Source organism: Anthonomus grandis, chromosome 1, assembly GCF_022605725.1.
Source record: "Anthonomus grandis grandis chromosome 1, icAntGran1.3, whole genome shotgun sequence".
NCBI lineage: Eukaryota > Metazoa > Arthropoda > Insecta > Coleoptera > Curculionidae > Anthonomus > Anthonomus grandis.
This window is the reverse complement of record NC_065546.1, coordinates 912,661-936,796: the sequence shown is the minus strand read 5'-3', so window position 1 is coordinate 936,796 and position 24,136 is coordinate 912,661. Positions and strand designations below refer to the sequence as shown.

General features: G+C 32.1%; 2 protein-coding genes and 1 long non-coding RNA gene across 5 annotated transcripts in view; 2 read left to right on the top strand and 1 right to left on the bottom strand.

Annotated features, from left to right (window-relative positions):
• Positions 1 to 24,020, top strand: part of LOC126743886 (phosphatidylinositol 4-kinase alpha) — a 104,638-nt gene extending 80,618 nt beyond the window's left edge. For all 3 annotated transcript variants that reach the window (XM_050451158.1, XM_050451149.1, XM_050451140.1), the window contains 6 exons: positions 376 to 566; positions 8,766 to 8,942; positions 8,997 to 9,176; positions 10,620 to 10,866; positions 16,521 to 16,680; positions 23,060 to 24,020. In XM_050451158.1, the coding sequence (XP_050307115.1) occupies positions 376 to 566; positions 8,766 to 8,942; positions 8,997 to 9,176; positions 10,620 to 10,866; positions 16,521 to 16,680; positions 23,060 to 23,285 (1,181 nt within the window). In that variant the 3' untranslated portion in view covers positions 23,286 to 24,020. The remainder of the gene's footprint in view (positions 1 to 375; positions 567 to 8,765; positions 8,943 to 8,996; positions 9,177 to 10,619; positions 10,867 to 16,520; positions 16,681 to 23,059) is intronic.
• Positions 1,201 to 1,592, bottom strand: LOC126744354 (uncharacterized). The gene is made up of 2 exons (XR_007663121.1): positions 1,472 to 1,592; positions 1,201 to 1,413 (listed from the first exon to the last, which is right to left on the bottom strand). It is a non-coding gene; the product is annotated as an uncharacterized LOC126744354 (long non-coding RNA).
• On the top strand, positions 16,695 to 22,126 carry LOC126744252 (histone H1-like). Its single transcript, XM_050451628.1, has one exon. It carries the CDS (start codon positions 20,938 to 20,940, stop codon positions 21,415 to 21,417), a length of 480 nt encoding a protein of 159 aa, XP_050307585.1. The 5' UTR covers positions 16,695 to 20,937; the 3' UTR covers positions 21,418 to 22,126.
• Positions 24,021 to 24,136: the final 116 nt, after the last annotated feature.

Below are 24,136 nucleotides of genomic sequence, written 5' to 3'. Positions count from 1 at the left end.
CATGCTTTTTCAGACTCATTTCGTTTCGCATATTCGGGTAATTTATAATTATAAATACAAGGGTACTTTTCAATCATTTGTACAAAAAGTATGTTCAGCTTTTCGTCCATATCGCTTGAATGATGGGCAACAAGTATCTGTCGCAACCTGTTTGAAATGTTTCTCAGATACGCCTCGCCTATCGCTGCAGATATTTTCTTGGAACGATATCGCCGTCTTTTCGGTATGAACGGGTGTCATTTAACCCAATGTTATTTACACTACCGAAGCATGTTGCTTATTGCGTATCGCTTGTTGCTTATCTCTTTGGTGTGAAATCTGCCTTAATATTTAATACATAAATTCTCCTTTTAAATGTTTTTTCCTACTTTTTAGCCATTTTATTCGAAATACTCGAATCACTTGTAAATACTATTGTGGGCGAACTCTCCGGGCCGGCTAAGAAGTTCTACGAACGAGAATTCGACTTTTTTGATAAAATCACTAGCATTTCCGGCGAAATTCGACCTTTTCCCAAAGGACCCGAACGACGAAAGGCTTGTTTAGAAGCACTAAGCCGTATAAAGGTAAATATTTTCTTCACTTCAAAGTAAAATGACAAATGATACCTTCGATCTCGTGATAAGTTTAAAATTGCATATTATCATAAGATCAAACGAACTTACCTGTAAGTGAAGTTCGATCTTGATTATATGAAGGCCTCATCGAAATAAATAAACAACACGTAGTATCTCCGCCTCTGGCTTAACACACAGATTTTAAAGCATATTCGACAAAAAACCCCCTCTACGACTCGTCCCCATTCAACCTAGTTATTTCAAAGTTACTGTTGCAACTAAGGGACTTTGTTGCTAGAAAAAGTTTGGGAAGAGGTGGGACTTATTTATTTCGATGAGGCCTTCATATAATCAAGATCGAACTTCACTTACAGGTAAGTTCGTTTGATCTTATGATTATACTCGGCCTCATCTCATAAATAAACAACACGTAGATGTTTAAAGTACAGTTGCAACAGTTTATTCCATCTAAGAAAACTTTTATTAATTAGATTTAACTAATAATATAAATTTTAACAGTCATCAACGTTTCAAACGTAAAATTCAAACTTCATTATCGTTAGTAATAATTCGTATAATATGTATACTACATTACTGCACACCAACCTTCTAAATTAAACAAGTAGAAGTAATACAAATAATATGTAATAAACACAGGATATTTAAATATTATAAACTTAGAAAATTATTATAAAGTGAATATATCTTATCAATTAGTTCAAATAAGAAAATCTCATCCATTTTTCACAAAGAGACGAATACAACAGACGAAAAACAATAAAAAACACAAAGTCATGGTCTCACAACATTTACTTAAAGCTACACGTGTTTCGCTCTATTCAGAGCATCATCAGGCCTAAAACAATAATAATTAGTATTGAAAGAAAAAAAGAGGACATTAAAAAGACTAAAACCTTAAAAAGCCACTAACGTTGGAGTGTAATTTAATAGCTTTTCTCTCAGAGGAATTTCAAAGCAGTCTTCTTTAAAATGGTCTGAACATATTCGTGCTAAAATGTTAAATTAAATATTAGTTTAAGGGTATACAGTGCGTCCCAAAAGTTATGTCTAAATTCATTTAAAATTCAGGGGTGTGTACGAAAAAAAATACCAACTTTCTTATTTTAAATAGAACACCCTGTATGTAATAAAATTTTTGGATTCTACACAAAATTATAAACATTTTGGTGTATCACATGCCCTAGTTTTATTTACCTGTTTTTAAATGCAGGGTGTGAAAAGAAGCACTTTTTATAATTTTAAGAGACTCTACAACCAATACCTATCTATCATACTACCTATAATACTATCTATAATACCTATCTTTTGAGATGCATGCCAAATATGACACCTCTCAATATTTTTGACAGATTTTTCTGACAAGTTTCATATTTGACATGTATCTCATAAGATAGGTATTAAAAAGTTAAGATGGGAAAGAGAAATCCGTTTTTCTCTATTTTTAAGGTATTGGTTTTAGAGCTTCTTAAAGTCAAAAAGTGTTTTTTTCAACACCCTGTATTTAAAAACAGTTGAATACAACTAGTTACGGCACAACTAGACATTTTGATAAAACAAAAAACAACTTAATAAAATAATGCTTATCTAATTTTAAATTCACTTCTAATATAAATAAATAATAATACACAATAACCACGTAACACGTAAATAAATAAAACTCGCCAGCTTCCAAAAATTTCAGAAAAACTATACAAACAACGCCATAAAATGAACCGAGAAAGTGATAGGAATTGGACGGTAATCAGACGCTGCTTGCCAGACTAGTCATTGCGCGAAATGAACCAATTGGTGTCCAACGAGGAACATACCGTTGTGCGTGTATCGTGATATTTCCTTTATAAACCCACCTTAAAAGTAAAATACTAGAATGTAAAAGCACTATTGTTTTTAGAATTCACCTCAAATCCGAAACTCACAACAAAATTAAACTTTTTAACACGCACTATTTTTAATGATTCTATTCTAACATTCTAATGATGCAATGCAAGCAAAAATGCCAATAGCAAAACGATACCCATAAAAACATTTCCAGGAATCCCCGGTCGACCAGACACCCAGACATAAACATAAAAGTCCAAATTTAAAACGGTGTTGCCGGTTCCCAAATTTTTCTTTGTCAGTTTGACAAGAATTATAACTTAGATATAGAAAATTATAAGTCAAATAGTTGCCTATAATTTTCTTAAATTATTTAAATTACTAAGTGGTTCAAAAGCAGCTAAAGTAAGTAGTTCAAAGTTAAAGATACATTATTTATATTTACTTATATTTTACACATATCCCTAATCCCTGTCATATCATTAGATACATTTAAAAAAAAATCTTTTTCTGAAATAAATTAATTGGCAAAAATAATGATGCATGCCTTTTATTTAACGTCCGTTTATCTGATTTGGCATCATCGTATCCATCGTTCCGAGGCGCCGCTCGAAAACGAAACGGCATCATATCGGCTCACGTCGGTCGCGCACAGTGTTGCGTGGTATAGGGGTAATTGGACAAAATTAAAATAAGCTGTTAAAATAAAAAAGTAAACTTTGTATTTTATTTTTTTTTAACTCTTTTGAAGTTTTTTTACTAAAATAATGTTAAAAATATAACAAGAAGAGTTTGCTCACAACTTTCCTCGCCCAAATTAGAAAAGCAATTAATAATAAAATAACTGAATTAATTTATATTTGTCTCATAACAAACAATAAAATAAAAGTATTTGCTCAAAAAACAAGCTTTCAATAATTATATGCTAAATATTACACACTACAAGTTAAACAAAAGTATTTGCTTAAAAATATTGAAAAAAAAACAAGTCTTCAGTGTACTAAATATTACATTACCTCTATTTTTCATAAATAACAAAAAGTTCAGAAAAATAAGTCAAAAATCTAGTCAGACTGATCATCATCACTACTTGAGGAACTAGATAGCTCTAAGCCAAAAACAGATTCTACCAGTGTGTTCTGAGAATTCTCAATAATTATATACTCTTTTATTTTATTATCATACAAAATATTTTAATTTTTTTTAGTAGATTGTCTATAAGAAGATAATTCTGGGTCAGAGGTCAGTAAAAGAGTTGAAATTATATCGGTGTTGGCATTTACCCGTGAAGTTTTTCGGCTGTTACATAATCTGATTTTTCTAAATTCTTTGTGCCTTGCTTCTAAAGCATCTTCCGCAAGTTGCCCAATAGGCAATTCAAAAAAATCAATTATGTCACAGCCATGCACAAGAACTTTGTGCACCGAACTTGGCATATAGTACCAGCTATATAAATGTAAGTATAACCTACGAGTGTCATTTAGCAAAATGCGAAAATTGGTTATATCGATGTTACAACCAGACGCCAAAATTCTTAAAATTAAATGAAATTTTTCAATTAGTTCTTTATCGATTCCGGTTATTTGAGAGCTTAAAACAGGATTTTGAAAAAAACGCCTGGCAGTATTGCCATCATTTGTGGAGCCATATCCTGGCTTTGGCTTATCAACTATAAGACCCATTTTGCTCTTAAAATTCTCCTGGATGGTCCTTTTTGTGTTTTCTGTAATTGCTTTATTTTCTGCGCCTTTCACTTGCCAAGTTTTAATTGGCAACCGGTATGCAATATGCAACAAACACTCAAAGAACCTGATCCAGCAATGGAGAGTTAATATGCCAAAACGATAGTTTTGGGTTACTGGAGATTTATCTAAAACCGTATCAGAGTTCATTTCTTTGGGAGTGGCTCCACAAATGATGCATTTTGAACATGAGTTTGTTTCGGACAAAATATTTGCTATACTTCCATCAAACATAGTCAAAATCATCTCGTAGGAAATACTTAAATCTTTATTTTCAATTGAAGTAGTATAAACTTTCAACTCGTTTACAGACATAACCATGGCATTTTCTTCTTGACGAACAACTTCAGGATTTTCTTTTATAAAAGCGAACTTGATGGGTTTGCAGTAAAACGTAGAATTTGTTTTTGGGTTAGACCAGATTACATTATTGCAGCTATCAACTAATTTTATTGGAACCAATGCTGTTAAAAACATATATTCATCTGTATTAGATGCCGATTCAAATTTTTGCTTATATAGACTGTGTCCCGAGCTGCCATCGAAACCCCACTTACAAATAAGTTTTAGATTGAACACTTGACAAATATTTAAATTTGAAATATTAAGGATACTGTCTGTTGTTTTTTGTAACAATTCTTGAAGACCAACTTCTGCAGATATTTCTGTTACGGTAATATTATTAGGTAAATATTTTTTTTTTGTTTGCAGTAAGGCACGGTAACTCGGGAAGCAATCAGGATGTAGCGCATTTACAACAGAACGTAAAGTGTTGTATTTTCTAACTGACAGATCAATATCATAAAAAAGAGCCAGTGCTTGCTTAGTACTCAAACATTTTTTTTCAGAAGAAAATTTTTCATTAGAAGAATCCATACAGTGTTCTGTAGCGAAACGCAATTCTTCAACGGTATAGTTTTTTAGCAAAGGCTCTACTCTCCGTTTCTTTGTTTTTAAAGAAGAGTCTTCGAATGATTTTCGAGGCCTTCCGACTAAGTTTCTTTCTTCTACATGACTAAGTGAAGGCCCTTGGTTAACTTCAGTTATATCAACAGTGATAGATCCACTTAGCCATTGGCTGTGATTTTTTTCTAACTGGCTGCGGGTTCGATGACTTTTCTGCCATAAATCCTTCATTTTTATACAAAACAAATGACTTTGGTCAATTAAATGGCTTTCTGTTTCACTGCAGATATCTTCATCAAGATTTAATATTGATTTGATTTTCAAAAAAATATTTTTTTCCTTATCATTTTGATTGCTTACCAACCATTCTTCAAATAAAACTCTTTTTGGTATAGTGTAAGCCATATCTAAAAAAATTAAGAACTAAAAAAGGGGCAGTTTGGGGCAGGAAAACAACATAGTGTAATAAAGTACACTAGGTACACTTGAGGTACTAATATACAAAAAATTGTCGAGGACATATGCGGACATTTTTTTAAAAGTTTTCTCAAAGATAGCTTAATATTAAAATATTGCTATTTTTTCATTTATTTAGTATTTAATATATTAAATAAGTGAGTATAAATCAGTACATACCTATATGTAACTAAGCACCTTTGGTCACTATAACACAATATAATATTTTCTACTTATACGCACAGAACCGGAGAAATACTTATTTTAAAGTGTGGGTATTTTATATGGCGACAAAATAAACAAATTAAATGATAAAGTTTCGGAGCTCCGTTGCGTTGTTTACACGCATTTTATAAAAAAAAAAATATTTGTGATAAGTGTCTGCAGCTATTTTGTAAATAGTACGGTACTTAATTTTATTATCGACCAACTTTTATTTTTGGACTTTTGTCCATTAGGCGCAACACTGTGGATCGCCCCGTGGATTCATTTAAATATGTACTTGCACTTTATATTATCCTGTATTGATTGTATTTAGATATTAGGTTTTTGAAGCCGAACGGAATGGTTGTTTTGATTTTGATAGATTTAATTAAACTGGTGACACGTTATTGAGTCGAGTCGGATACCTGGTAGTAATAAAATATGCTTTGTTTTATTACTACATGCCTACTTTATAAGGGGTTTCAATTTTTTTTAAAGTCTAGTCGGACTCGTCGATTTTTGTTTCGAGATTTTACTTTCATACTCTTTGGGACAGTATTTTGTGTTTTGAAAAATCTACAACTTCCTGAGAGGAAAAACAAACTTGTACTAAAATTCCAACAGTTTATTGAAAGCGCAGATACTGCCGAAGAAGTGGACGAAATAGAAAAAACATTGGTGGCATTGGATCCTACATTGCGAGCTATTAGTATTAAAGAGAGCCAAATAAGGAAAAGAAAAAATATTCTATTTAAATCTACTGCTCACCCTAATAAGAATATAAAGCCACAAAGGCGCGGCTGTTTAAAACGAGCAAACCCAAAAAACGAAAGCCCGCAAATTTAGCTGCTCTCTCTACGGAGGATATGGATAATGCGGCTTTGCATTTACTATATCCTTCAATTCCTTCATCAAGTTTCCCTTGTTAATTTCGCAGATAAAGATGATTAACTTAAATAAATATATTACGTATGCATTTGATTATATTTAGTTTTTTTTAATCCCCTTTTATGAGCAATATACTATCGTCAGCAAAATTAAGTGGGACAGTCAAAATTATGTTAGAACTCGAATTCATTTTAAAATATCGAAAAAAAAAGTGTTTTTTATTATTGCATTTTTTAAAGTATTTTTTATTTTTTATTCAAAGTAAGTATTATTTATTTTTGCATCTATTTTTTGACTTTGACGTTGTCATAATTTTAGGTTGGAATGATTGTTGAGTAAACCAAAAAGAAAACGAAAGTTGATCCAAAAAAAATCCTAAATAACATAAAAATTCCTATTATATTGCCTGTTGTTTACGTTGATTCTATATACCTATAGGTATCTGAACAAGATTTTTTCCGGGCATGAATTGTGCAGCGGCCTTAAAAGCGTAATCCAATTCAGCCAAGAAAATTTCAAAAATAGTACAGAAGGGGTGACGTTTAGTACGATCGATTATCAATCAACGATATCGATTAGCAATCACCCAACGATTTTAGAATTTAGCCGGTAAAAACTGCGTTGAAAGCCTTTTCTGGATAGATGAGATCTAAGAAGCTAGCGCTTTTTTAATATTATTTTTTTATAAAATTGTTAGTTAATGGATTAATCTAGACATCTGTAGAATCAATTTTTTGAAATTTAAATTCTAAACAGCTAAAATATAGCGTTGAAAATTACCTTAATTTTCTGTATGTTTAAGCATTGTTTTTTTATATGATCTTAGGCCTAATTAAAAAAAATAAAACTACAGAAGTCTAGTTTTGTCCTTTCTGAACAAATATTTTAAAACCCCATATCAAAAAACCTTCTAGATTCTTAGATCTCATCTATCCAGAAAAGCCCTTTTTTGGCCAATTTTCACAGGCGTATGAAGCCTCTTTTTTGGGCGACTCTCTGTTTGTAAGGTTGGCGCATCAGCTAAAATTTTTTTTGGCGAATGTGCACCTCACGTTATTTTAATAAATTGTTAAAAGTTGATCCAGGGGTCATCATTTTATTTAGAAATACTACCTACATATTTAATGTATCAATACCAAAAGTAGATTAGTATATTTTATTTTCTGGTTTTTGGCTTGTCTTTTAATTAGCATTTTATTACTTGATATTCTATGACTGCACAATTTCACCTGGCCGAATGAAACCTTTAAAACGAGGTATTTTATTAAATTTGTCCTTATTCTAATTTTAAATCATAAAGCTCCTCCCTCTATTAAGGTACCTACCTAGGGGTTGCTGGTTGCCGATGCCGGGTTAATTCCATAAGGTTGGTGAATATAATAATATTGTATTGTCATAAGCCAAGAACCCAATGTTTGTGTAAAATTTTGGTACAATCGGTTAAGTAGAAGTAGCTCAAAAGTCAAAAGTGCAATATTTGAAACAATCAAAATGTACATATATTTTAGATACGGGCCAAAGATGAATAAAACTGTTAAAAAACAGATTTTATTAATACTAATATACCTAAAATAACTCAATTAACATGTCACCAGTAAATCTATCTAAATCAAAACAACCATTTCAGCTTTCAGCCTCGAAAAACGTTTTATTTATCATACAGGTAATACAATTTCAGCGATGGCTTGACGGGGCCACGGGGCGATAAGGCGACGGGGAAATACCAGTGCGCTCTATCTGAAAAGTTGTTACGTAGACTCTTGTGAAAAATCACTGTGATTTGTCACAGTGACGTAGGCGGAGCAGTCGCATCGCGTCGCAGCTCCGAAAAAATCGCAGACTAGCACACGTCTAACGGGGACGAGTCGTAGAGAGGGGAGCGCGCTAGGGTTTTTTGTCGAATATGCTTTAAAATCTGTGTGTTAAGCCAGAGGCGGAGATACTACGTGTTGTTTATTTATGAGATGAGGCCGAGTATAATACACATTTATACATTAAGAATGGCATCTGCTACTAATAATTCTCTTAATAAAAGAATTTCTGAAAATCCGCGTTATAATGTCGGGGAACGCCGTAAAGATTATTCTGTATACCCTATGCATATTATATCTTTTCATAACTTTATCAAATAAATACTAAAATTTTTTTTAAAGTGAAGAAAACTTATTTTTAGGTCCAACCGGGTTGTTACTTACCAAGTAACCCCGAAGCAATGGTGGTAGACATAGATTATAAAAGCGGAGTTCCGATGCAAAGTGCCGCAAAAGCCCCCTACTTAGCCAGATTCAAAGTAGTCAAATGTGGCATAAAGGAATTGGAAAATATCGCCATGGCCGTATCATTAAACGAAGTAAGCGTCATTAAATGTAATATTTATAACTAAACAATTAAAATTGGTTTTTAGACTTATGATATTGCTTCTTTGGGTCCCGAACTGTGGCAAGCCGCTATCTTTAAGGTGGGAGATGACGTCAGACAAGACATGTTGGCCCTTCAAGTGATCGGTATTTTTAAGAATATCTTTCAAACTGTTGGGCTTGACCTCTATCTGTTTCCGTATAGAGTTGTGGCTACTGCTCCTGGGGTAAGTGTTGTGCGCGTATTGATGTCCCATAAATAACGGTAAATAATTTAACAGCGGATTAAAAAAAATTAGGTTAAGTTCAATTTTTGTAGTCCAAAAAATAAGGACATCCTAAATACAGGGTAATAAAGTTAATAATTTTTTTTTATTTTGGCCATAAAAGTTTGAGTAATGGAATTTTTTTTTATAAGGCAATATTTTGATTTTTAAACTCCGTATGCAAACAGTTTTTGCTTAAAATGTACACTTTAAAAATCTCGCTACAAGGAACAATTTTCGAGATATTTACATTTTCAAGATTTCAATGCATTAAAAAAAATGACATTCATAAACTATTTAAATTGCTTTATTACACTTCTAGCGAATAGTAAAATACAAAAGATAAATTTAAAATAAAAATTATGAATATTTCTCAGTAAATGAGCGATATGATCTCCATTTGTCTCAATATATTTTTAAAATCCTTTCACTGAAAGATGAAAAAATAATTGCTTATTTCGAAATGACTCAGCCGCAGTTAATATTTTTACCATTAATTTCTTGAATCCCCATATGCAGAAATCTAATGAGTTAAAGTCTGAATTTCAATTTATTAGATTGTGTCGGTCTTCGACACATTATACGCAATAAATTACAATAACTAACAGAAATAACAATAAGAACGCTATAAAAGGAAAAAGATAATGTTACCAAATGTGAGTTGAATTTTTATAACCACTCATCAAAATAACCGACAAAAACATAAATCCTAAATCTATTTTCATGAAAATAAATTTTATCCTGAGCACTTTAAACTTTAAATGAATATATCTCGAAAAGGGTAAATCGTAGAGAGTTCTTTGAATTGTACCTTTTTTAAGCAAAACTGTTTGCACAATGCATATTTCAAATAAAAAGTTAAATTATGCCAATCCTAAAAAAGTTACGGGGTTTTAAAAAAATGAAAATTTTTCTGCCGGCGCCATCTGACATAATCTTAAAAAAGGTTTATTTTAAGATTTGCCATATAAAAAACCCCATTGTCCAAATTTTGATAAAAACGATAAGAAGAATAAATGCTAAATTTATGGCAAAAATTAAAAAAAACTTTTAAATTCTACATCTTGGTTGTCTTTGGCTTTCCTACTAGGAAAATTTAACTTAACCTAATTTTTTCTAAAGGAATCTACTGTTAAATTATTTATTATTATTTATGGGACACCCTGGATATAATATTTCTTATTGAGGAATATGACTCCATATGTGATAAGATTGCCATATCTAATACTTACAAAAAATCTAAAAGTACATTTAAGTATTAAGTAATTAGTTAATGTTTTTTTTTTTTAATTATTATTAGGTAATATTTTTAACGTAAAAATCGAAATCCATACATTTGGACTAGTTTATTTGATCCCTAACCTCAACAAATCAATCACTTCTGTTATATTTATTTATTTGTAGTGTGGGGTAATAGAGTGCGTACCAAATGCCAAATCCAGAGATCAGTTGGGCCGTCAAACAGATATCGGAATGTACGAGTACTTCCAGAAAACATACGGCGGCGAACGAACTAAAGAATTCCAAACTGCGCGTCGTAACTTTATTATTTCTATGGCCGCGTACAGCGTTGTCGGGTTCCTTTTGCAAATCAAAGATAGGCATAACGGCAATATAATGCTAGATAAGGACGGACATATTATACATATCGGTAAGTAATAAAAATTAATTCATCTGCTGGCTAGAGAAGTATTTTTAAAATGCCTAGAAATCGTTCAGAAGAGTATCATTAAAATAATTTATAAAAACTTAGACTATATTCCTCAGATCTACTGTACAGTGAAACAAAAATTTTCGATATTCGTAAAATATTTTTTTATAATATTTTAACTTATTTACACAAATAGAAGTCAAACATTTCATTAATTACCCATCAGTATAATACAAGAAGTCGTCAACAGAATTCCTCACAAACCACTACAGCTAGGAAGACAATAGGGCAACAGTGTTTTACTTAGAAATGAGAGGTGTTATTCTAGGTAGCAACTCATTGGGATTGGTTAAAAGTACGATCAAAAAATTTATTATCCTTCAAAATAGACAACTTGTTGATGATTTGGTAAATGTTAAAAATTAACGTGTCCACTTATATGGTCCTTTAATTTTAATCATGGTCTGTGTCTTGCTTTGGTGCAGTACGGTAAAATATACAGTAAGTAAATCCTGTTATAAAAATGTTTTGTTGAATCGTTTGTTTTTTTTTTTTGGTTTTGATTAGTTTTATAGTTTAGATTGTTTGTTTTGTTTTGCAATTTAAGTTTATATTAAGGCAAAAAACAAAATACCAGCAAGTCCTCACACAGCGTACTAGCTCCTAAGGGCTTGGGGCATTATGTATTTACTGCCGAACCAATGATTATTAAATTTACTTGTACTTCTTTTGTTATATTGCATTTGAAAATAAACATTATTATTATTGTTGAAGAAGTAGTCCATACTTGCAGTGGAGTTAATATCGATACCTGAAAGCAATAGTGAGATATCTCCAAATTCATTGTTTTAAGACAATCGCTTTTTTATTTTCTATAGGAGTAGTTTAAGTTTAATATTTATATTGTAAACTTTCCTTTAAGTCCGGTGATTTCAAGTTAAGAAAGTTTTATGTGAGCATTGATAACATTGCTTTGGACGTTTAGTCTTTAAGATTTAAATAAGTAAAAGATATTTCACTATTTCATATTTTTTTTTATTTAATTTTTAGTTATGTTAAAGGTCCTCAAATTAGTAGAAGACTGTCAAGAAAACACATTTATTTTAAGAAAATACATATTTTTTAATTTTGTTAACATAAATGAATTTTATATTCTAAGCTGAGTTCTTATCACTATTTTGCTCTTTACCCTTTAACACTTTCTCGTTCTTTTAGATTAATAAAAAAATTTCTAATTCAATACTCTTGCATGTTCTTCTTCTACGACCCCTCATAATATATTTAACGTTAATAGATTTGGTGAAGTTTGTTTCTAAGTAGGAAACCTTATATTTTATTAGATCTGGATTATTTATATTCATCTAAAGCATCTTTACATTTTGCCAAATACATTTTTCCGCATCATTATTTACATTAAAGTCTTTACCTGTTTGGTCGTACACTTTTTTCCAGTCTATAAAGTCTCGAGTTTCCATTTCCTTGACAGTATACAAGGGAGCATAATCATGGCTAACTCTAATGGGACAAAAAAAATTATTTTTTTCTTTCAATACACGCATGAATAGCTATCTCCTTCATTTTCAGTATGACCAACTATTAGATATTTGTGAATAATCGTTTTAATATTCAACATTTTCAAAGCATAGAGGAACATAGAAAACATGAATAGATAGTCTCGATACAACTGATTAACGTCTTAAATGTGGTTTATCTGTCATATTTTCACGCCTGCTCATTATCAGGAGTGAATGGAGGACAGATAAACCTGATTTTTGACGTTAATCAGCTGTGTCAAGACTATCTATTCTTTTTTAATTGGTGTGCATGGAATATTTCTATCCTTTTTTAGTTCAGAGTTTTCGGAGTGCTATGCCGAACCTAGCAACTATTTGCACGTAGTGCTCAATTATCTGCGGCCTGTCAGTTAATAGTGTGTGAAACTTTATTTGTTCTGCTTTACAATGTCAAAGAAAGAAAAACAGTTTTTAAGTGAGTTTATTGAGTTGTACAGATCATTCCCGTGTCTCTGGAAGATAAAATCCAAGCAGTACAGTGATCGTAATGCGAAACAACAGGCTTATGAAAGTATGATTGAAAAAATGCGGGAGTTCGATGTAGGAGCAAACAAAGAAACTGTAGTAAAAAAAATTAACTCTTTAAGAACCGCGTACAGGAGAGAATTAAAAAAAGTTATTGATTCGGAGAGATCTGGTGCTGGTGAAGAAGACGTGTACGTTCCTCATTTGTGGTATTTTGATTTGCTTAGCTTTATACGGGATCAAGAAATTCCACGAAAGACGCAAACCAATGTTGAAGATGAACATGAAGAATCAGTAAGTAAATTTTTATTACGTAGGTATGTAATAGTAGATATAGGTAGCTACTTTTCTAAATGCCTTGAATTGTTGGAGAAACCATTTTATCCTGCCATGGAACTTTGCCAGAATTGTTAAAATAGTTTGAAAATTTCTCCCTTACATCTTTTGCTTCTGAACTGGCATTGCGCTGATGGCCGCGAGCAAGATTATAATCAGCTGTGCGAAGGCCAGACGTAATGATACCAGTTGTTACGTCTTCCTCGTCGAATACGTCCTATGTAGGAGCATACGCTTCATTTGCATGCTTTCGTAGGAAGTTGTGAAGAACACAGGATGCTAACACTACTTTATCAATATTTTTAACTTTCAAATTGATTTTTGTATGAAAAATTCGAAATCTGGCAGCTAAAATGCCGAATCCGTTTTCGACTATTCGGCGGGCACGGGATAATCGGTAGTTGAAAATCCTTTTATTATAGTCCAATTCCCTTTGATTGTAAGGCTTGAGGAAGTCTGGTCGCTCCAGGGGGCTCTTCGTCGACAACTGCCTCTGCAGCTGGCAAATGTAATTTATTTTCCATTAAGTTCTTCATAAATATTGTATTGTCTAGCACACCACCATCAGATAGTCGACCGTTAGTTCCAACATCGCACATAATAAATTCACAGTTTGCATTCATAATGGCCATTAGCATAATGCTGTAAGTTTTTTTGTAATTATAGTAGTATGATCCAGATCGAGGAGGTGCCACAATTTGTATATGCTTGCCGTCAACAGCGCCCAAGCAATGTGGAAAATTCCATTTTTGCTCAAACTCTCTACCGATACTCTTCCATTCCGTCGTAGTTTTAGGAAACTGTAACCAAAATAATACCTCATTACTCACGGCTGTTTCACAATTCTTTATAAAAAGTATAATTATATACATTGATATATTCGTATGATTTTCAGGAACTTCATCAATTTACGGCTGAGCATGATAAAGCAACTAGTGAATCAGGATTATTCTCATCAAGGGAGTCGCCAAGTATTTCTCCACCCTCTACACCATACTCTTTGACGTTGGGACCATCCACATCCACACGCCCATCCACTCAAGACAACTAGAACCATGAAACGGCAGCTGGATAAATGCGATATTACATGTGATTGGGAAACGTTTCACAGCCACGGCGCCGCCGCCGTCGGCCGTTGAAGACAAATTTACATTAATAGCCAAAACATGGGCGGTGAAGTTAAAGGAACTTGTTCCACTTCAAGCGGTTTATGCCGAAAAATTAATTAATGATATTTTTTACGAGGCCCCCTTAGAAAAGTTGACTCCTAACTCTGCTTTTCAAACCACTTATCAACCTGCAAATCGGTTACAGAATCAAACATATTTTCAAAACATAGAGCCTTATCAACATCAGACTCAGCCATACCTACAACCACAGACACTTCAGCACCATACACAACCGTACAATCAACCACCTCACGGACAACAATGGCTAGTGTCAATACAGCCAACTTATTCGCAACTACAGCAAGAACAAGCATATCTACACATGCCGGAAGAAGTCAATCTCACTTCATGTCTACCCCATTCACCAGAGCAAACAAACATAAAAGATCAGTTTCAACAAGAACAACAACACTTGACAAAAGAACCCCTACCGCAGAATGAACCCAGCAATCAAAAAAAGGGTGAGAGCTCAGTGTCAACATACTTTCAACATTTTAAAGATGTTTAACTTTTGTTGTTCTTTTTTTCTTGGAGAAAGTGTTTTTTAAGAAAATTTTATTTGTTTTTGATAAAGGAACTTAGTTTTTTGACATTTCCTGAATTATTATAAGAGAAATATATTTTATTTGTTAAATGATATTTACGTACCTTTAAATATTCACCTCGTAATGCACTGTATATAGCCTCACAGGTTTCGGGAATAATTTGACTTAGGTGACATGCCGAATTACACGTGGAAAATTTAAGATCTTCGTAGGATCTCCCGGTAGCCAAAAACCGCAATGTAGCAGTTAGCCGTTCATGTGGTGTAATTGCACGTTTCATGACAGTATCTTTCTTTATAATGATTGGCGTAACTAAACTTAACAATGGAAGATAAGTTTCTTCATCCATTCGCAAATAGTTACGAAAATCTTCGGGTTCATTTCTTAATTCTCGTATTAAATAAGTATGAGCCAGTAAAGGTCTTTTTTCTAGCCACAATTTAGTTGGTCTTCTTTTCTTCTTCTGTAAGATAAGTTTCTTTTTAATAATACAAACAGCAGCAAGTCCTAATAGCAGTAGTTCTTCCTCTTTATCAATATCCATTTTTTCTTTGTTTTAATTCCATAAACACAGGAGACTTTTTCGCGACGGTTAACAAGATGTGGACCGAATGGACTAAAATATTTGAGCGTCAAAATGCAAACATCGACTCCAACATGTTTGCGCAAAACAGTTTGTACAGACCAGTTTGCGCAAACATGTTGGCGCGTGAAAGGGGGCCTTAATATTTAGATTATTTTAAAACAGTGTAAATCGTAACGATTGTAAGACGTAATCAAGTACCATTGGCTTGGGTTGGATTATTATGATGATTAGGTATTATGAATTATACAGTGTGGTGACTTTAACTGGAATAAATTCAGTTAAAACTACACACGAATCAATCCATGCGGATTCCGCATTGCGTACTCCGCTTGCGCACTCCGCAGTAGATAGACCATACCTTTAGACTTTGTAAAGACAATGGCGCACAAAATAAACTTACAAATTCTATTCTAGTATGGTCAATTTCTGCACCGTAATAGATTAGAAAATGTAACTAATATTCGGCAAACAAAAACTACTCGAATTCAGTCACCCTCGTGACTGTAATGGTAGAGGAATTGTAAATCGCCGTCAGGACACTATTAACATATAACCATAATATGAAAACTGTTTTAAAAGTTATATAAATAAATGAATGAATAAAGTGACTACTACTAACCTTACATAGCCGAAATCTTTCTTAGGGTAGTAAGCACTTCCGTATAAATTAGGTTAACCTGACTAAACAAATTTTTTTCTCTTTTAGTTCCTTTTAGGCTACATCCCATTACATATAATATAATTTGCTTCATTGTTAATTACAAAAATGTCTTTCAATATAAGCAATACAATTTTTAGTAAGAAATAACTAGTAATCAATGTTTCTAAATAAATTTTAGTTATAGATGATGTTAAGGTGGGCTGAAACGTTGTTATCAAATACAAACGTAGTTTTTCTTTCAAAAATCACTCATTCGCCATCAAAGCAATCGCTATAAGTCTCATTCAATTTATGTAATGAGATTCTTTTTTGTTCAAGATTTTGGATTTATGTTTGAGTCCTCTCCTGGAGGAAATCTGGGATTTGAACCAGACATCAAACTGACTGACGAAATGGTAATGATAATGGGAGGTAAAATGGAAGCTGCTCCTTTCAAGTGGTTTTCTGATTTATGCGTTCAAGCTTACCTTGCTGTTCGGTAAGTAGTTTATCTCCAACTTAATTGATTACTTAATATTCAATAAGGAATAAATTTTGAACCACAACCAGACATTCTACAGAAAATACAGGAAGTTAAAATCGGTCTGGCTTTATATATTCTGTAGTAAAGTAAACTATAGCGAAATTAATTCAGTAACTCAAAATTTTCTTAATTAAATTTGTTGAGCAAATTAATGTTTAATATTTAAACTAGAAATGGAACGGACTTGTACCATTCATCCGGTATCCGCTAAAGTTCGGTCACCGCACTGAATTTCGGATCCAGACGGATTTGTATTTTAATTTGCAAAACAATGGGACTCACTCTCAATACTTAAGTTTATTTTTTGTAAATTATAGTAAATAAATAAAACCCAGTATTTTGGTCCGTTAATCTGGAACGCTTTTTTCATGCAAGCTGCCCATTAAAAACCCCAAAAAAAACCTTTCCGAGTACAGGCTACTTGCTGGGAAACAACTATCTTTTTGCACCTTAAGCTTCAAAGATTAGGAAACTCATTCTCCTTCCACCACTATCACGGATCAGATTTTCGAATTTGTAACGCATTTTTCAATGTTCTGGTATTTTTTTTCTATAGTTTAGACCTTAGAAAGGCTCGAATTAGCATTACCATGGAACCATGGGCGGTTTGTTTGCTTGCAACCTCTGAAGCAATGATTATGATATCGTCGGCCCAATGCCAAAACCATGAGTGTGAAAAATCGTGATTTGGAGATATTTGGGTTTGAAGGTTTTGATACTCTGTGAAAATTCAGATTTTTGTGGGAATAATTTCATTTCTTGGGAGACATAGGATCTACTTTGACAGTTTATGACTGGCTTATTATTTTTTCTGTTTATTAGCCCCCACCTTCCAAAACGTCACATTCGTGGATTTGGCATTGCAAAATTTTCTTTCAAATCACTTATAGTACAATAAGAAAACCTACAGACACAATGATTTTCAATATTTTTATTGATTTCAAATATCAATAAACATGTCTATTTTCATTGGGAAACTATGATAAACTCGGGATCTATAAATCTAAGAAAACAAAACTTCTAAATCATTGGCAAAATAAACAATAAAAACGAAAAAGGGTTTCTCAAAAAATACTGAAAATACAAAAGGAACTAAATTCATATGCTTAAATGAGCTTGAGTATAAAGTGAAATGGTTTAATTTTCATCTGAGTTAGTATTTTTACTGTTATCTGGTTCTGGTAATCTATCCCTAATATTATTATTAATTTTTAGCGACTTATAAAAACTGTGATGAACTTTTGGGATTGTTAAATCAGAACACATTTTTTGTAAATCCTGATATTTTGGCTTCGCAATGGGTAACTCACATTCATATGCTTATTTTTTAACTCCGCTGTTTTTGGTCGACCTCAAATTTTTTCATGCAGTTTATGTCATGTAATTCTTGTTCAAAATCCATTTTGTAAAACACCTTCGTCATGTCCGATTTAAGATAACCAATCCAGCAAACCTTACGCCATGGTATTTTGTTCATCTCAAATTCTTGCGCTGCAAATTCTTTAAAATCATAAACATCATCAAAGCTTCTGCTCCTCACTTTAAATGGGGGTGGTTTCATACGAGCATCTCGTATTACTTGCGCTCAACCTTCAGGAATGTATACAGGAACATGTTTAGCTTTTTGCTCAATTTTGGAATGTATGGAATCGCATTCCATTTCAGTATGTCCGCTTTCGAAAAATTTATGATCTATGATTTTCAAGCTAGGATGAACAGAAATGAGCTGCATACACATAGCAGCAAAATTTGAATTTTTTGCTGGCCACCACAGCCATCTGACATCATTCTAACTTCTGTTACTTCTGGATTAGATAATACGTATTCATAGATACAAGAAGCGATTTCATTTGAACCCCTTTTACCCTGGGTTTCATCCCATAGATAGCAAATGCCATCTTGATTTCCAATATTATAAACTGTCAAGTTATAAACAACTAACTTGCGCAAGTAAAATATCTGTCCTGCAGATCCTTTTGGAGTTGTGAGTACAGCTTTAAGGTTAAAATTGAATGCTAATATAGTAGAATTGTTTATTGCTCCCAGTTTATTAGCACTGCGAGCCTTGCGTGCCAATTCCTTTCTTCTCAAGTATTGCTGGAACGTTTGTTCTTGCGCTTCTTTTTCTTCTCCAGTCATATTTTTCTGTGCCAAACATATCTTGCACTGGTCCTTCTTTGGCTTGAAAAAACCCACATTACACCTTAGTTCCATTTTGGTCCATACATTGCTTATCTCTTTCAGGTTTAGACCTAACACTATCCATTATTTTTTGTGTTCTAGGTGTCACGTTTATCATTTTATAATTGATTTTTTACTACTCAAAATCTATACACTAATGTTACAAAGTATACCATACACTTACAATGTCAAAACAACGAATGTACCACATTCACTGACTTCAAACTTTTAATGCAAGGCCAAAACCACGAAAGTGTCACATTCACGATACGCGCATTGCGACTATCGAATACAAACTAAGATACGTCAAAGGCAGTACAGATACCCCCAGCAAAACCATTATGCTTGCAGATTCGTTGGTTTGGCATTGTCAAGAACGGGTTTAGAGGTGCTTGAAAATGTAGATAGGTAAAAAATTGCCAATTTTGCACATTCATGGTTTTGCCTTGGGACCGACGATATAGTAGCCAACTGCTTCAATAGAAATGAGAAAAAAACACTATAATATCATAAAAATTTGTCACTGATTTTGACAGGCGCAAAACAATACTACTATCTCTTTAATAAAATATGAAGCATTTTTTAAAATAAAATAATATAAGACACTCATGTTGAACTCAAAGTTGTTGTCTTTCAATGTTCTACGATTTAATACGATACTACATCACTGAGGGTGGAAGGAGAAGCAATTTTGTCACTCTAAACTGTGAATCTTGATTTTCGATAACGGTTTTTCATCATTGTCACTATTCTGTACTGGTGTAAGTTCAGAGCTAGTAAAATCCTTCGGCTGGCGTCGTATCTCATCTCATTAACAATTTGATTCATAAGAAAAATATTTTCTCACTGAAAAAATGCTACTCTATACCTAGGATCCAATACTGTAGCAATGGCATAATTTTTAATTGGGTGATTAAGTTCAAATCTTTTTTCAATGATTTTTAGTAAGGCATATTTAGTCGTTACCACAAATAAAGTCGAAAAAGAAACTATTTTAAACCAGCAATTATTTATAGGAATGATTCTCTTTAGCTAATTGTTTTTGCTACTTTTAAAGGGTAAGAGAGATCTTATAATCGAGGTTAGTAATTTCCAGTGGTAGTAAGTTAAACTGTTTAGCCAAGATTTTCTTGTTTGGCATAATAGATAATGATAAACTTTTTCAACTCTTGTAATCTTTCCAACATATAAAATGTTGAGTTTCACCTAAACAGTACATTCTTGATGGAAAGACTATAATCTTCCGTTTTTTCTTTTCTTCGTCTTTTTTCTTTCTTTTCATTCTTCCAGTTTTTTTTAACTTGTCACAAGCTTGGAATCTCTGTTAAAACTGACATTGGTATTTGTGCAGGTCCAAATATCAGATGTTAGGGAGAGCTATTTTCTTTGGTTTGAAGATCTGTAATTCTAATATTTTAAAATATAATCTAATTTTTTTGCATTTGTGTACTCCTCCAAAGTTGGTTGCTCAATCACAGGCTCTAGAGTATTACTACTTTTGCTAGTCTTTGGCCATATTACACAAATCTTTGTCCATGTATTGTTGTTACGAATTCATAATGAGTTACTTATTTCATTGGGTATTACGTCACTTTTATAGTAAAAATCAGTTTAGGAAATGCTATCCCACACGCTCAAATAATGAAAAAAAGAAGAAAATAGACTTATTTACGTATTTAAGATTTTAAAAAGTGCAGATGGGAGATTGGAAAAGAAATGTTTCCAAATTTTTAATTATATTTTATTTCATTTTATTTACCTTGATAACAGTATAAGTAAAATCTGTATTATTGTGACGAATTCATAATGAGTTACTTATTTTATTGGATATTACTGGAGTATTGGAGTCACTTATAACAAAAATCAATTTAGAAATTACTATCACACTAAAAAAATAAAAAAGTTTATATTATCGTGTAAACATTATTTGTAATAGTCAATATTTAACTGATAAAGATTTTATTAAAAATATCTTAATACACAATTATTATCCCAAAGAATTTTTGGAAAATTGCTTTAAAGAGTTTGATAATGGCACCGTTTATAAAGAAATATCTAAAGTCTGCTGTGGTGTCTGGTGCTTTAGTACAAACTATAGGAAAAGCCTCCGGCTCTTTTAAGCTTCCTACCTCCGGTGCCCCAGCCGCAAAACAAGAAGCCGCTGGTGAAAAGAAAAGGGCAGCATCTAGGAAGAAGAGTCCTGCGAAAAAAGCCACCGGTGAAGCGGCATCTGCTGCTAAACCAACAGCGAAAAAGGCAGCATCTCCCAAGGTAGTCGCTAAGAAACCTGCCAGCGATAAGAAGGGTAAAAAGACCACCAGCGGAGAACAGAAAGTGGCGAAGACTGCTGCCGCCGCTACTTCTGCTGCTGTAGCTGCAGTCAAGCCAAAGTCACCGTCGAAAGCTAAGAAATCAAATAAGGCCGGTCCAACTAAGAAGCCCAATGCTCCTAAGCCAAAAACGACAAAGGCTCCAGCTGCCAAGGCAAAAAAAGCCGTCAAATTAGTATAAAATTGAATCAACCAATTTTTAAGACAAATCTTATTTTACCATTTATTCCAGGTTTTTCTGATAAGATAAAAAGAATTGCTAAAAAATGTAATATATAAAATTCCTTGTACTTGTGGTAAATTTTTCACAGGTGAAACCTGTAGACCATTACCAAAAAGAATTAATGAACATAAATCTTACATAAAAAACAATGATTTTCAAAAATCCAAAATTACACAACATGCATACGACAATAACCATAGAATAAACTGGAATGCTTCCTTAATTTTAGCAAACGAACCAATTTCAAAATTACGTAGGCTAAAGGAAACTGCATTTATAATGTTAATTGAACATAAATGATTAGCTACTTGTTCGGTTGATTTTAATAATACATGGATTCCTCTGCTAAAAAGAGAGGTAGGACAGAGCATTCTCAAAATTAATTAATAATTTAAAATATTTGATATTCATATATTTCCTATCATTAAATTGTAACATTAAGATCACACCCCTTTAATTTTAAAGAAGTAACCTTTGAATTTTTTGTTATCTTTCAAAACAGTTTGTCAAACTATTAATAAACCATGAAATTATATAAAAAAGTATTTAAAGTATTGTCGAATTAGGAAGGAGTTTTGAAGGAAGTATTATATAGCAGGAAATTTGAAAGATAAGTACATTTTATTTATATTTTTAATTTAATTTTACTTTAATTACCTTGATAACGGTAGTAGATAAATAACTACCGAAACGTTGGTTCAAATTAGTTAGTAAATTATTGTATTTAAAACTTATTGAACTTAAATTAAGTATATCCAACGGTATCATTATAGATTTGAGTTATATTTCTTTTAAATACGCGAATAAATCTATTTTCTTCTTCTTTTCAATTTTTGAGCGTGTGATATAGTAATTTCTAAATTGATTTTTGCTATAAGTGACGTAATACCCTATAAAATAAGTAACTCTTGATAACGGTAGTAGATGTAACTACCGAAACGTTGATTCAAATTAGGTATTTTTATTAAATAAATAGATATTTTCAATTTCAGTATTCAAAATAAAGTTGGTAGGATATTGAAAAGAAGAAACGAGGTCAGAGATAGATAAAACCTCGGTTCCAAGGTATATAAAAAAATCTATTATGTCTCAAGTAAATTATATATAGCATTTAAGATTTATTAAACTTACATTGAATTAACTATAACGAAAAATATCTCTAAAGATTTAGTTCATATTTCTTTTAAATATGTGAATAAGGCTACTTTTTTTTCAATGTTTAACTATGTGAGAAAGTATTTTCTAAATTAATTTTTACTATAAACGTTACGGAATACCCAACAAAATAAGTAACTCTTTAGTTTTATTGTTTAACATTTTTAACCCATTAATAAAACTGATTTTAAACTCAAAAACAAGCCTGTAGATAAACTTATAGAGTAACTCAGTTCCATTCACCTATTCAAATTAGTGTAAGGGAAACAAATTAGTAATCCCATTTCTATTGGTTTCCCAGTAAAATCCATGCAGTTTCATTGGTTTACACTTGACTGACCAATAACAATAAAGGATTTGGTGGGAACACAGAGAACCGCAGCTGTTGTCCGTTACATCTCCAAATTAAACTATTAACTTAAAATAAAAATTTTAATTATTTCAGTCCATACCAAGAGGCAATAATCTCCTTAGTATCTCTCATGTTGGATACGGGTCTACCATGCTTCAGAGGTCAGACGATTAAATTACTACGAGGACGATTTAATCCGGGGGCCAACGACAAAGAGGCTGCCAACTATATGTTACAAGTCATCAGAAATAGTTACCTTAACTTTAGAACCCGAACGTATGACATGATACAGTTCTATCAAAACCAGATTCCTTATTAAAATTACCGTAGAAACAAGTATTATCGATTATAGGAACCATTTTTCTTGGTTGGTTTATGTGATTTAATTTGTTTGGGATTGAAGGTAAAGGGAAACGTCCCTTGTTGTAAACGGTTCAAACTACATTGTATAAGGTATAAGTAAAACATATTTAAGTTAAGTTTAAGGCAGCAGAGTTAGATTATCTTTTTTTTTTAATTTAATATGAGAATAGTTGAGAAATGATACAATTAACTGGGAGACAAGTGAAGAGACAAAATATACAAATAAGACGAAACAACAAAATCGGAACAAAGCATTGTTAAGAAATAGAACTGTTCTCTTTAGAAACCCGGAAAATTCTTAAATAAATTTCAAATATACATGGAAGCTTTTATGTAAATTATGAATTTGGATACTCAAATACTAAGACAGAAAAGCAAAAATTATCAAACTAGCGTGTATCGAAATATCGAATATCAAATGCAAAATGTCCATGACAACCTAAAACTGACTTTTTTAAAAGCTAAACCTCCACATTTTTTTAATGAAAACCGCTTGTTCCGTTTGCAATAAGAAAAATTCACTTAGCTTTAACATAGTTTTTCTTAGTTAGATGTAGACAAAAATGTTCATAAGGTCAGTGGTTTATTAACTATTTTAACTAATTTTTTATTGTAGCATGTTATTTAGTATTTAGCTTTATTTTTTTTAATTTGTATTTATTTTATTAAAAATTAAAGAGTCTAAGCTAAACTACTTGGGTATCATTTTTTATGTCCCAAATTGATAATTATTAATTCACCTATATGAAATGAACACAAATATATTATATATTAACTTTTTTTTGTATGCAGTTCATGTTTTTAAGT